The sequence below is a fragment of the Protopterus annectens genome, chromosome 13.part0 (genome assembly GCF_019279795.1).
Source record: "Protopterus annectens isolate FY-2018-M chromosome 13.part0, PAN1.0, whole genome shotgun sequence".
Lineage (NCBI taxonomy): Eukaryota > Metazoa > Chordata > Ceratodontiformes > Protopteridae > Protopterus > Protopterus annectens.
In genome coordinates this window covers 1,212,535,048-1,212,549,729 of record NC_056747.1, presented here as the reverse complement: position 1 = coordinate 1,212,549,729, position 14,682 = coordinate 1,212,535,048, and the positions used below count along the sequence as shown (strand labels likewise).

Here is a 14,682-nt window from a genome sequence, read left to right as displayed (position 1 = left end):
CTCCCAGGAAACCATCCCCTCCGCCCGGGACCTTAACTATGTACTAGAAAAACTCACCTAGCTCCATTTGAACCAGCAGACAAAGCCTCCCTAAAATTGTACACATGGAAAACTGTTTTATTGGTGGATCTGACTTCAGTCAGGAGGGTCTCATAACTACAAGCTCTAATGGCTACATCACCTTTTCTAGTCTTCCACCTTGAGAAGGTTACTTTCAGGACTATAACCCATCCTTCTCGCCCAAGGTAGTGAATGACCTATCTTTGAACCAGGCCATACACTTGCCTACCTTTTTCCCCAGTCCGCAAAGGGATAGCGAGAGAGTACTTCATTCCCTAGATGTTGATAGACAACTTAGGTTTTATCTGCATAAAACCAAGCCCATTAGGAAATCTGACCCAACTGTTTGTCTCATTCCATCCCAGAGCCCTGGGGAAAGCAGTGCCCAAATGGACCATTTCGGCCTGGATCTCTGGGGCCATTTCCTTCTGTTAATTGTCACATGGGAAAACCTTGCAGGGCAATATTAAAGCCCACTCCACCAGAGCAATGGCCTTTTCTGGAGCCTTCTTTACGGGGCTAAACACCAACACAATCCTTGAAGCAGCTACTTAGTCCTCAGTGCACACTTTCACCAAGCATTACAAGCTGGACCATATCTCTAGGGCCAGGGCTATCCTTCACGGATTCCGCAAAACTTCTTCCAGACCACCACCCAATTCACAGTGAGGTTTGGCACTCACCACATGTAGAGTACTGCAACACTGGAATAGAAGGACATAGGAAAGTTGTGTAAAATCTTAACCATAAACCATAGATGTCCTTCTCTTCCATGGTGCAGTATTCCTTCCCTCCCTCCTTCCCCTCCTGTCAGGTTGCACTTGCTCTTCTGGGTGGCACTGGATGGGCTATGCCCTGCTAGGACCGGCTCTAACTAGGGCTTTCTGTTCTGGGGGCTGGTGCGTTCAGACGTCACTTTTATGGCCCACATTCCTGCAGCCACATCAGACGCCCAACGCACCTTGAGAGACTGAAAAACTTTGGAATACTGTCTGGATGTATGTGAAAGGAAGTAGGGTAAACCCACATGTAGAATACTGCAACATGGAAGAGGAGGACATCTATGGTTATGGTAAGATTTTACACAACTTTCCTTTATTGGCCTCTCCATTTCACCAAGGGGTCAGGTTTCTTTACGATCAAACTCCATTTGGTGGCCATCTCTAACTACCATTTGAACGAAAGTCCCAACTTTTCTTCTAGGCTGTGCAATGCCTTCCTCAAAGGGATCGTTCTCCTTAGGCCTCCTGTCAAGGATGCCTCCCCTCCATGGGATCTCACTATGGTATTGCAGTCTTTGACGCAGAATCCCTTCAAGCCTTCAGCAACCTGTGATCATAAATTTCTGTCCTAGAAGACTGCCTTCTTGGTGGTGTTACTTCAGCCAGGAGAGTCTCAGAGTTGCAGGCTCTCAGCATTAAGCCCCCTTTCATGGTGTTCCACAAGGATAGGATGTCTCTCAGGACCAGTCCTTCATTCATCCCGAAGGTAGCTTCGGAGTTGATCTTAACTAATCTATTTAGCTTCCTGTGTTCTTCCCCAATTTTTCTACTAAAGGGGAATATACGTTGCATTGTCTGGATGCCCATAGGACAGCTATGTTATTATCTTAAGAGAACTGAAAAGTTTCGGAAGTCCGATCAGCTCTTCGTTGCCTTCTCTCAGGCCAAGAAAGGTCAAGCAGTTTCCAAGGCATCTATTTCACATTGGATCGCCAGCTGCATTTCCTACATTTACGAAAGCAAGCACCTTGATCTTTCTGGACCAGTTAATGCTCACTTAAGTTGGTAGCCATATTTTCTGCCTTCTTGATAAAACTTTCTTTAGATGAGATTTGCACTGCTGCTACTTGGTCTAACCCCCACGCCTTTGTTATGCATTATAAGTTGGATTTAGTGTCTAGGAGCAGCAAGGGCTCCTTTTGGTTCCTCTGTGCTCTGGCATATCCTTCCCTGAGGCCTCCAAGGGTTCTTAGTAGCTGGGGACTGTGACCCATCTATGATCAATAATGACATGGATAGCATCAGATAAAGAATTATGTACTCAGCATAACTTGGAATCTGTGCTATCCAGTGTCATTATTCATCACGTTCCCACCCTCCTTCCCATTCCTTCAGGAGATTTGGTAAATACAGAGGGATGTCTTCCTTTAGGAAATTTTCAGTTTTATAGGCAGTTTTCACTGCCACCTTTCTCTGTATTCAGCAAACTCAATCTGAGTGTTGTGGGTAGCAAGGGATCTTGGGAAGGGGAGGAGCTTGAGCTCTCTGGATCAGTCCTTTCAGTTGTCAGCTCAGATCTGAGGTCGAATCCAAGGCCCATCCATGATGAATAATGGTACTGGATAGCACAGATTTCCAAGTTATGGTGAATACGTAACTTTTTTCTACTTTCTATTCTTACTGTATTCTTAAATTTCTTGCAGCATAACTAGAATACTTGTAGGTTGAGCTGTCCTGAATAATTAACTGTGACAGGTTTTTCACTAGTGTTTTTGGGATACTTATCTTTGTTTTATACCCTTATTTTTCTTAAGGTATTTGCCCCCAGAATGTTTTGTGGTTGGCAAAGAACCTCCAAAAATTTCCAACAAAGTTGATGTCTGGTCCGTTGGTGTTATTTTTTATCAATGTCTATATGGAAGAAAGGTAAGTGAGTATGTGTTGCACTTTAGATCATTTCATTTAAGTAGCGGAACTGATACAGTTGAAAACACTATTTAAATCTTGATCTGATGATGTCTTTTTCCGTCCTGATTCAACCTGTGGGTTGTCAGATCTGACTGTGATCTGAGGCCAGCCATTCCAAAATACTTAACTGTGGAGCTTCACCTCCTCTGTCCACAATACCTTGCTCGTTCCTAACTACCTTAGATCTTGTTTGAGACTGCAGTGTAATTGCGAGCTCTGTCATAGGATCCACTGTATCCTTTGTATTTGGTGTGATTTTTGCATTTTCTTGGCTGATTTTCTTCCTCTACCCTTTGTAGGTTGTTTTGGATAGTTTAGTAAGGGTTGGGTGAAGGTTGTAAGTTCAGTCAGTGGTAGTTTTTCAGTCTGTGACACCCCCCACCTTTTTTATCCATCTGTTTAAAAAAGTCCCATGCAGTGCTTTTCTCTTTGATTCTAGTGTGTAGTAAGTTAGATGGTTAGTTTCCTTGGTGTGTGCCTTTCATGCTGGCTTTTTTTTCTTTAGACAGTTGGTATGCTGCTGCTTTCACTATGGACAAGGAGAAGGGGTTTTATTGCTGTGGCACTTCACACTTGGACACAGAGTGCTCCATCTCTGCTGGTTTTGGTTCCAGGGCTTTGAATTAGGTCATGGCCAATTTGGTGTTGAAGAGCATGTTGACCTTGGGGCATTTCTGCGGCTTCCACATCTCCCTCAAAGAAGGCTGACAAGGAGTGAGGTGAAAGCAAGGCGAGTTCCTATGAACCCAAGGTTCAAGAGACTGACAAGGGGGACTACAAAAGAGTGCCTCCTCAGTCAGGTTAGACGGATCTGGAAATCCATCAACTTCTATGGGTACATCAGCACCACACTATGTTCCTTCCTCTTGAAGCCAATCTCCTCACAGTGCCAACTTTGGAGAAATGTCTCTCCCCAGCATTGAGTGCTCCCAGTCGCCCCTTGGTTAAGGGTGGAAGTTTGGGTAGTGCCCATTCCCTTTTTTTCTCTTTTTACCTCAAGGGAGGTTTTGCTTGAGTCCTTTCCCTCTATTCCTCATATCTGGGTTTCTCTGGCTGGTATCCGATTGGAAAATCCATCTGCTGGCTGACTGCCTGCCAAGCTTTCATTAGTGGCCTTGTCAGAACCATCTGTCCACTCAGTTGCGAGTCTTAGTCCTTTAGATTTGGAGCAACTGATGTGGTCTTCCTTTCAGGCCCAGATACAACTCGGAATTATCCCTGCTGCCTTGTGCGAAGAAAATGAAACATTGTCTCATTTATGTTAGCATGTCTGGCAGGAGATGTGTGTATATTCTCAGATTAACTTGTATCTTAGCATGTCTAATTGTGAAAATGTAAGTAATTATTTAAAATGTTGAGCATCTCCCTGCTCATACAAAATATTTAAAGAATCTGTCAGTGTTTTGCTACATTTCTAATTGCACATGTTTGTGAGGGAGATTCTAAAATGCAAACTAACTGTAGAGAATCAGCTGAACATTTAGTGATGTTGTTAGAATGTTCCTGGTTGCTAGGTGATCATTTGAACAGCTGATTGATAGGAAAAAGAACTTTTTTAAACAGCTGACTTTTTTGTAACCTTGGACTATAAAGAGACCGCTGAAATCAGTTGTGAGCAGTTAGTGAAGAGTAGCAGTTAGTTGAGAGTTGGTCAGTTACAGTGCTGTGCAGGAGATATTCTGAAAAGGATTCCCCAGAACTGTAAGCCTGCTTTGCCTTGCTGTTATGTTTTAGATTAAATCATAGAGACAGTATTCTGTAGTTAGATTAGGGAAGTTTAGTTATTTAGATAGTTTTCTAAGATGACAGACTTCTATCCAACAGTTTAGTTTTACATTTCTGGTGATTGAATTTTGGTGTCTATTGAAAGTTATTGATTTACATTCTTGTACTCATTTTACGTATTATTAATTGTTAGTCCAGCCACAGTGTAAAGTAATGAAAATCAATGTGTTCTTTAGAGATTAGAGTGTGCTTATACCTGTTTGATACTCCCCATATTACCTCTGTTGCCTGGCTGCTTCTGGTCATAGCTGTCATTTATTTTGATATTTAATTTTTAATAATTTATCACCCTTTGAAGGGTATGTAGACCTGTCTGACTCTGGTGGCAGCATTACCATTTGTATTGGAGAAGGGGACACAGCTAGAAGTCTGTGTCAGGCTTCCCGCAAGTGTTTGAGTGTGTGAGATTTAAATTTATTTTGAGTGTGAGCGAGTCAGAGGTCTTAAACTGGAACATATTGCTCTGAAGTGTATGATAAGGGATTACATTTGGGGTGGACAGCAGTATATAGTCAAGTCCCAGGAAAATGGAGCATGTTCCTGTTGTGCTCTTAAGGGAAATTGTAGAATTTTACTTTTGTGTGCTCTGTGCTGTGGTGTTTTCTGTGACATTCCCACACTGGAGTCAGTGGTGAGGATTGAGGCTCCTTTATTACCGACCAGGCTTTTAAGTGGGAGACGTCACATTTATTGGTCGCAGTCCGGTGGAGTATTGACCAGACATCACATTATTGGTGGCAGTCCATTGAGATATTAGCAAGGTGTCCCACCTTGGTTCCAGTACTACAGTACCTGAGGATTCATCTCCATTGGTTGTTTTTCCTCTTCCTGCCCTTCGATTCCATAACTTATGGACCCTGTTGCCTTGCCTGCATCCAGGTTGACGCCGACAGCTTGGCTATTTCAGACACGGACCCCTACTGTGGTATTCTCAATTCTGACAGTGATGGAGTCTTGAGTTTAGTTAGGGCAAGTATTCTGGGGTCAAATTGACTCTTAGGGATTCAGAGTCATCCCTTCCTCTCAGAGCTTCAGCATTGAACTGTCTGGTCTTTGCATCTGGGCAGGTTGGGTTGACTCTAGAGTTAGGTGACCTTGAGGGTTGCTCTAATCCCAAGGATGTCTGCTTCAGGCAGTTGGCATCAATCTCTGCCCTCAATGTCACTGAAAGGATTTTCCTGCTGGCCAGAGATGGAGTGGCCAGCAGCAGCCAATAATCCTCCCCTATTTTTGTCTAGACCTGTGGATGCACTTCGGGATGCTCTGGGATAGACCACACTTCCAGGCTTCCAAGCAACCGTCCCTGATATTCTTTGTGTTTCACTGTTGCAGTCATTGCATTTGGGTAATCTGCTGGCAGGTTGCCCTCAGTCGGCCTGAATTCCAAAGTCTTGGGTCCTGCGTCAGTTGCTGTCTCCTCTTCCATGACGTCAGGTCATCAGGGGTATAAAACATGCAGCCGACGCCATTTTCTTTCGTCTTTCTTATCGCGCGGTGCCCGAAGCAGAAGCATTTCGCAAGTGCCGGTCGGCCGACTCCTGAAATATTCAACTTTGAGTTTCAGAACCAAAGTCTTCACTAATGCTAAGTACCCCGTTGGGGAAACTTTTTTCTTGCTCCATACCTATGTCAGAAAAAGTTAATAATTGTATTACTTGTGGGAAGCAAATACCTCATTAAGGATTTCCATTTATACTGTATTCCTTGCCTAGGCCCTGATCACAATGTGCCTGGCTGTCGGTTCTGTGCTACATTTAACCAACGCACTATTAAGCGTCGGTATGTCTTTGCCTCAAAGTATTTTGGAAACAGATTTAACTACCCAGAAATATCATCTGATAGCAATCCGACTACCGGAGTATATAAAAAACACAAAGAAAAGGACAAAGAGAGACAGTCGAGGTCCAAAACGGGCAACAAAGCTTCTCCTAAGCCAGTCATCGGTACTCAGTGAGGCGCTTTTGCAGCCCCTGATACCTGCTACTTTCGAGTCGCAGGCCCCTACCGACACCCATGTGGAGTCTGGCATGCTGCGAGATACTCTAAAAGTTTTGGACCCACGGATGTATCTCCCTCGGATGGGTCCAGAGCCGCTGAGCAGGCATCGGCTTCTGAGGGGTGTATTCAGGCCTCAACATTTGTATATCAAACCGACGACAGCTGCAAAACCAAAGACAAAAGCAACTTCTAAAATTAAAAAAAAATGACGCATGAGCCACGTGTACAGGCCTCTATGCCTAAAAAACAGATGGTCAAAATGGCTGAAGACCTTATCACCTTGATCAGGGGTTCCCATCCCTGTCCAGATAAGAGGCCTAGGCAAGACACTGGTTATGAATCGTCAGATGAGGTTTCTGTTTATTCTTATCAGGAATTATCTATACCTCCCTATGAGGATTCTGATGCAGAGAAGTCTATACTGTCTACATCACCTCCTGAGGATTATTCATTTGGAGAAACCTTGCATAGTTTGAGTGAGCATTTTCATTGGGAGAGTCAAGATTTCTCAGAATCAAAAAAGAGGCTCAGGGATTTCCTCCTTCTCCCTCAGCACAGGCCTTTAGCCATACCCCCCTGATGTCCTTCATGGATGCATCTGCAGTCATAACAACTGGGTTGTCCTGTCGTCAGGCAGCCCTTCGGTCGGCCGGATTCCAAAGTCCGGGTCCGGCTTCGGCTGATGTCGCACTTCACCCGACGTCATCTCTGCTGATCTTCGGGTATAAAGGCATCAGCCGACGCCATTTTCCTCAGTCTTTCTTGCCGTGGCCCAAGCAGAAGCTGTTCGCAAGTGTCGGTCGGTCAGATCCAGAGATTACTACTTCCGAATACTACTCAAGACTTCTAAAAGCTAAGTACCCGTTGGGGACTCTTTCTTGCCTCAGCCGATGTCAGAAAAAGTCAATAACTGTTTAACTTGTGGGAAACAAATACCTCATAAAGATTTCCACTCTTACTGTTTGCCTTGTTTAGGCCCAGACCACGACGTAGCAGCCTGTTCAGCCTGTGCCTCATTCAACCGAACGCTTAGGCATCGGTCGGAGTTTGCTGAACAGTTTTTCGGCTCAGATTTTGCATACATTATGCCGTCGGATCCTCCGACTACCCAGATTGTTAAAAAACGCAAAGAAAAGACCGACACTCGCGGTCCGCGGTTTCGCGAAACCATGGTTAAGCAAACAAGAGTGTCTCGGTTTCGCGAAACCGAAAACTGATCAAAGCACAGCTGAATCAATGACTACTACTGAGGCTCCTGCTACCTTACTTGAATCGGCCTCAGAAATCTTACCTACAGTGGTTACTAGTGACTTATCAGACACCATCCCTTTGGATGTCTCTACCCCAGCACGTGGTGCTGCTAGGCCTCCTGCAGCCATGTCTATTAAGGCCTTTACCAGGGCTAAAGCAGCCAAATCTACTAAATCAGTGCCTGTTAAACCCCCCTCAACTAGGCCCACTTCTAGTTCACATATGCTTACTCTGGCAGAAGATTTAATATCCTTAATTAGGGGATCTCAATCTCACCCAGACAGGGCCTCTCAGCCCCTAGAAAAGAGACCTAGAGCAGAGCCCCCCGAGCCCGTGTCCTCTGATGATTCCGCGGAGGACTCTGATATTACAGACCAGCCAGAGGCTCATTTCTCCAATTATGAAGACTCAGATGCTGTAGAATCCATTCCAGCTGCTTATCCTCCAGAAGAATTCTCCTTTGGGGAAACCTTACATGCCATGCGAGAACAATTCCAATGGCAGGAACAGGATTTTTCAGATTCCAGAAAAAGACTTAGGACTTTTCTGCACCTACCACAACACAGGCCTTTAGCTATACCTCCTGTCCTCTCTGTTGTGGACGATGCATTTAATGATGTCTGCACTGCACCAGATTCCTTACCTCCAGCCCCTGTCAAACCAGACAGATTCTACAGGGTTCCAGACACTCATCACCACTTATACAAGGCCCCACTTGCAGACCCCGAAACTATATCCCAGGGGCCTAAGGCAGTAGCCTCGACCACAGCAAAAAACCCTATTCCTTCTCAAAGGGAAGCCAGGTCTTTAGACAGATGGGGCAAAAAGGTTTACACCTCCGCTACTCTCTCTGCTAGAGCTTTAAATTGTCAGTTTCACATGATACAATACCAAGAGTTTATGCTTGATCAGTTAACCAAAAAGCTATCCTCTGATGACTCCATTGATAAGAAATATATATTAGAAATGGTAAATAACATACAACAGGTTAGTAACCATTCCTTAAAATGTGGCTATGATGCACTGGAGGCTTCATTTAGATCAGCCATGACTGGCACTGTGATAAGAAGACATGCATGGCTGAAGGAACAGGTCTTACCGGATCATGTTAAAGCTAAGTTATTAGATGCACCTATGGATAAGGCCAGTTTGTTTGGTACACCTGCCCAGCAGGTAATGAAGAAAATGGAAGAAAAGGCAAAATCTGTACAAACGGTTAAAGATTTCTTGCAGGTTCAACCCCCAAGGTTTAGCAGGAACTGGCCTGCCAAAAACTGGTCCTTTCCTGACTCCACAAGATCCCAAAGGGGCAGGAATAGACGTCCCAGAGGCAGAAATCAATCCAGAGGGGGTGCCTACAGAGGACGACAGTGGCAAGGTAATAACAGAGGCACAGACACAGCCACTGCCACTACAACAGCACAGTGACTTGTTTCTAACTCCGCCTACCAGGGAACAAATAGCAGCACCATTAGGCGGAAAATTAACCTTATTTTCGAAGAACTGGCACTATATCACAAAAGACAAGTGGATTCTGCAAACCATAGACCAAGGATGCGCGTTCCACTTCCACACTTTACCAGTCAAAAGAGGAATGCCAAACCTGCCTCCAAATCAAAAAACAGAAGCTCTACAGCAGATAATGCAACTAACAAAGATGAGAGCTGTGGAAAGAGTGCCAATAACAGAACAAGGCAAAGGATTCTACTCCAGACTATTCCTAGTTCCAAGAAAGTAAAAAAGCTGGAGACCTATTCTCGACCTGTCCATCTTAAATACATACATCATTGTCCCAAAATTCAAAATGCTGACCCTCCAGCAACTTCTTCCCATGCTGGGCAAGGAGTGCTGGCTGGTAACTCTAGATCTCAAGGAGGCATACCTGCACGCCCCATACGACCAATTTGCAGAAGATACCTCAGATTTCTTGCAGGATCAGAGCACTATCAATTCTCAGCATTGCCCTTTGGCTTATCTACTGCGCCCAGAGTATTCACAAAATGCCTGGCATCAGTAATCGCCCACTGCAGACTACAGGAATCCAAATTTATCCATACCTGGACGACTGCCTGCTACAGGGGACAACAAAAGCAAGCTGACAACAGATTTACAAAGGGTCATTTACTTGCTACAAGCACTGGGATACACAGTCAATTTACAAAAGTCAAGGCTGATACCATCCCAAACAAGGACATTCTTGGGCGCGGAATTGGACACAGTAAAACAAATGGCATTCCTAACTACAGAAAAACAAAAAGAACTCGCTCTTTACTTCTTGGCACTAACAAAACAGAACAAGCTAACAGCGAGAAAAGTTCTACAGGCCTTGGGCTTCATGGCATCCTGCATAATCTTGGTTCCACATGCCAGACTACATATGAGAAAACTACAGTGGTACCTAAAGAATTTATGGTCCCAACACAGGCACAGCCTAGAAGCAGAAATTCCTCTAATCCCATGCCTAAAACAGGAGTTCCTATGGTGGGCTCAAGCATGCCAGTCAAATCCAGGCCTACCCTTTCACAACTATCAAGCAAGCCAAACCATCACAACAGACGCCTCAGACCTAGGATGGGGGGCTCACATGCTGGACAAATGCGTACAAGGATTGTGGACACAGGACCAGCTCCATCTGCACATCAACCTAAAAGAAATGCTGGCAGTAAAACTGGCAATCCAAAAATTCAGACCATTCCTCAAAGCAGGACATTTGATGATAAGGACAGACAACACCACAGTCATGTGGTACATCAACAAACAGGGAGGCACTCATTCATACCCCCCTATGCAGAATGACTTTGGACCTTTGGAACCTGGCACTCAGCTACAACATCCAGTTACAGGCAATATTCGTACCAGGAAAGGAGAATACTCTAGCAGACATGTTAAGCAGAACCACCTCGGATGCTCACGAATGGATGCTACACCCGGACGTCTTCAAGGCCATCTCAAAGAAATGGGGAATGCCACAGATAGATCTATTCGCTTCCCTCTCAATCACCAGCTCAAAAAATTCTGCACAAGGACATTCCACCCACTTGCATGGAAAGTGGACTCGCTCTCCTTCAGCTGGAAAGGTCTGACAGCATATGCATTCCCACCTCTTCCCTTGATACACAGGTCTTACTAAAAATCAAGGAGGAACGTCCAAGGATAACCCTGATAGCTCCAAACTGGCCAAGACAACACTGGTACCCATTGCTGAGGAGCATGTCTCGGGACAAAATGTGGTCAATACCCTGATGCCTTTGATGTTAACCCAGAACAACTACAGCATCATGCATCCAAACCTAAAAACGTTGCAACTGACTGCATGGAACATCACATAGCAGCAACTAATCCAGAGCTTTCCCAAAGGGTTAAAGACATTATCCTTGAAGCCCGCAGACCTTCAACAAGAAGGAACTATGCAGGAAAATGGAAAAGGTTTGTCATTTGGAGTGCTGAAAGAGGAAAAGATGTGTCGAATATAGACATTGCTAACATTCTGGAGTATTTGGCAGAGCTTCTACATACAGGCCTGTCCTATTCCTCCAAGATACATGCATCAGCTATTTCAGCAGAATACAGCTTTGATCCACCTGTCTTTTCACATCCTTTACTCAGGCAGTTCCTCAGAGGGATCAAGAATGTAAAACCTCCTAGGAAACCACCATTGCCAGCTTGGGATTTGAACTTTGTGCTGGAAAAGTTGACACTCGCACCTTTTGAACCAGCAGCAACAGCAGACCTGCAGCATCTATCGTGGAAAACTGCTTTCCTACTGGCAATAACCTCAGCAAGAAGGGTTTCTGAACTTCAGGCCCTAATGGCAGTACAACCCTTCCTAATCTTCCACCAAGATAGAGTGTCCATGAGGACTAATCCTACATTTATGCCTAAGGTGGTATCCAGAGTGTCTTTAAACCAGGCAATCCACCTAACTACCTTCTTCCCAAACACACAAAACAGAGGGGAAAGAATGCTGCATACCTTGGATGTACATAGACAGCTACATTACTACCTGGACAGAACAAAAAGTAACAGAAAAACTGACCAGCTGTTTGTAGCCTATGCAACAGGAAGGGAAGGAAAAGCAATTTCCAAACAGACAATCTCCAAATGGATAGGAAATTGCATATGATTCTGTTACTCCTTTCATGGAAAACCAATTCCACAGAACATAAGGCCTCATTCTACAAGGGCAACAGCCACTACCACAGCCTTCTTACGAGGAGTGGCAACCAAGGACATTATTGAGGCGGCTACTTGGACCTCCGTGCATACATTTGCCAAGCATTATAATTTACCTCTGTATTCCAGATCCCGGGCAGGGTTTGCCACTGCTGTACTGCAAGGGATCCTAACCACACCATAATCTATTCTTCCTCCTCCCCTAGTTGGCTATGGTATTCTACCCAGTTGTTATGACAGCAGATGCATCCATGAAGGACATAGTACAGTTTTGTACCTACCATAACTGTAGATGTCCGAACTGGATAGCATCTGCAGTCAGGATTACCCTCCTCCTTCCCTCTGTGGTACTCCTAGGGTATTTACCCTCCTAATAGCTAGCTGGCGGGGGGGAGTCTCTTATGGTGTATTTGTTTGTATATATGTACATACATGATTATTTTTTGTGTTTGCCTTCTATTTTTTTGGAAACATTGGCATTTACCCAAAATTTAGCCTTCCTAGAGGGCAACTGGCATCTGGGGCAAGAAACACTGAGGAAAATGGCGTCGGCTGATGCCTTTATACCCGAAGATCAGCAGAGATGACGTCGGGTGAAGTGCGACATCAGCCGAAGCCGGACCCGGACTTTGGAATCCGGCCGACCGAAGGGCTGCCTGACGACAGGACAACCCAGTTGTTATGACTGCAGATGCTATCCAGTTCGGACATCTACATTTATGGTAGGTACAAAACTGTACTTTTTAGACATTGTGGATGATGTGTTTTTGGAGTCATGTTTGACCCCTGACTCTTTACCTCCGGCTCCCAGCAAGCCTGACAGATATTAAAGGGTCCCTGACTCTCATAAATTTTTATTTAGAAACCCTGCTGCTGATCCTGAAACCATTTCACAGGGTCCAAAGGGAGTTAAGGCCTCAACAGCAAAAAACCCTACCCCCTCTGACAGAGATTCAAGGGCACTGGACAGATGGAGAAAAAAGGTTTATACATCTGCAACCTTGGCAATTAGGGCCTTAAACTGTCAATTTCATATGCTCAAGTGTCAACAACATGTTATGGGATTGCTGAAACAGAAAATGATGTTGATTTCTGAATGTGCAGAAAATAAATAATTGCAGGAATAATTGCATGCAGCTGAACAGGTTGGAAAGCATACTTTGCAGTGTGGTTTTGATTCCTTAGAGGCCTCCTGCAGGACCGCAGTTACTGGATCTGTGATTAGGAGGCATGCCTGGTTAAAGGAACAAAATTTTGCCTGATCATGTTAAAGCTAAATTGCTAGATGACCTTTACAGCATGATGCTCTGTTTTGTAATAGGGCAGAAGAGGTTTTAAAGAAAATGGAAGACGAAGCAAAGTCTATGCAAACTGTAAAAGACTTCTTACAAGTGCAGCCACCAAGATTCAGTAGACACTGGCCTACAAAAAATTGGTCCTTTCCTGTGTCAGACAGAGCTCAAAGGGGCAAATCCAGATGCCCTAAGGGTTCCAGATACCAGGCCCCAGATTCATACAGGTCAAAGCAATGGGGAGGTTCTACCTCCAAATCTGGAGGAGATAAAGCGCAAACCTACAGAAAACAGTCCTAATGACTTCCCTCTGCCTACACCAAGCACTTATCTTTTGGCAGCACCCTTAGGGGGAAAATTAGCATTTTTTGCTCAAAATTGGCAGTTCATAACCCAGGACAAGTGGGTGCTAAACGTAGTATCACAGGGATACAGATTCCATTTCCACACACTGCCAATGGCAAACGGTTGACCAGATCTGCCCAAAAAATCAATGGGCAGAGGCACAGAAACAGGTTACGTCCCTCATGGATATGTGGGCCATTCAGACAGTACCAGAACAGGAAAAAGGACAAGGTTTTTACTCAAGACTGTTCTTGGTGCCCAGAAAGGACAAGGCCTGGCGGGCCAATACTGGATTTATCAATTTTGAACACATACCTGGACGTGCCAAAATTCAAAATGCTGACTTTGCAGCAGCTTCTGCCCATGCTAGGCAAGAATGCTTGGCTGGTGACATTAGACCTAAAAGAGGCATACCTGCATGTCCCAATAAGACAATCGTGCAGAAGATACCTCAGATTCAAGGCTGGCTTAATGCATTACCAATTCTCTGCACTGCCCTTTGGATGATCTACTGCGCCCGGGGTCTTTACAAAGTGCCTGGCACCAGTAATTGCATTTTGCAGACAAAGAAGTATACAAATATATCCTTACTTGGATGACTGTCTCATACAAGCAGAGAACAAGGATGTTCTTCTTCAACACCTGACATTTGTGAAAAGGCTTCTAACATGCCTAGGGTACACAATAAACGAAAAGAAACCACAACTGCTACCCTCTCAAAAGAGAACATCCCTGGGTGCAAGCTTGAATACAACTGCTCAGATGGCTTACCTCATGCCAGACAAGCAAAGGCAACTGACTACTTACTTCAAACTGATAGCAGCAAAAACATTGTTAACTGCAAGACAAATTCTGCAGTTTTTGGGCTTCATGGCATCCTGCATCCTACTGATTCCATATGCAAGACTTCATATGAGGAAACTTCAATGGTACCTAAAAAGTTTATGGAGTCAAAATTGTCACAGTCTGGAAACAATGAATCTGAAGTAGGATATTCATTTGTCTGCAACCTGTGGGTTATGGATCCGATATCGGATCAACATGTTTTCAACCCCAATTTTTGGGGGGATTTCAAACTCTCAGCTTCC

General features: G+C 44.6%; 1 protein-coding gene across 6 annotated transcripts in view; it reads left to right on the top strand.

Annotated features, from left to right (window-relative positions):
• Positions 1-14,682, top strand: part of TLK2 (tousled like kinase 2) — a 3,436,060-nt gene that overhangs the window by 3,092,605 nt on the left and 328,773 nt on the right. For 5 of the 6 annotated variants that reach the window (XM_044055220.1, XM_044055218.1, XM_044055219.1 and 2 more), the window contains one exon: positions 2,597-2,708. The exons of the other annotated variant lie outside the window; for it this stretch is intronic. In XM_044055220.1, coding sequence (XP_043911155.1) covers positions 2,597-2,708 — 112 coding nt within the window. The remainder of the gene's footprint in view (positions 1-2,596; positions 2,709-14,682) is intronic. 6 annotated transcript variants of the gene reach the window in all.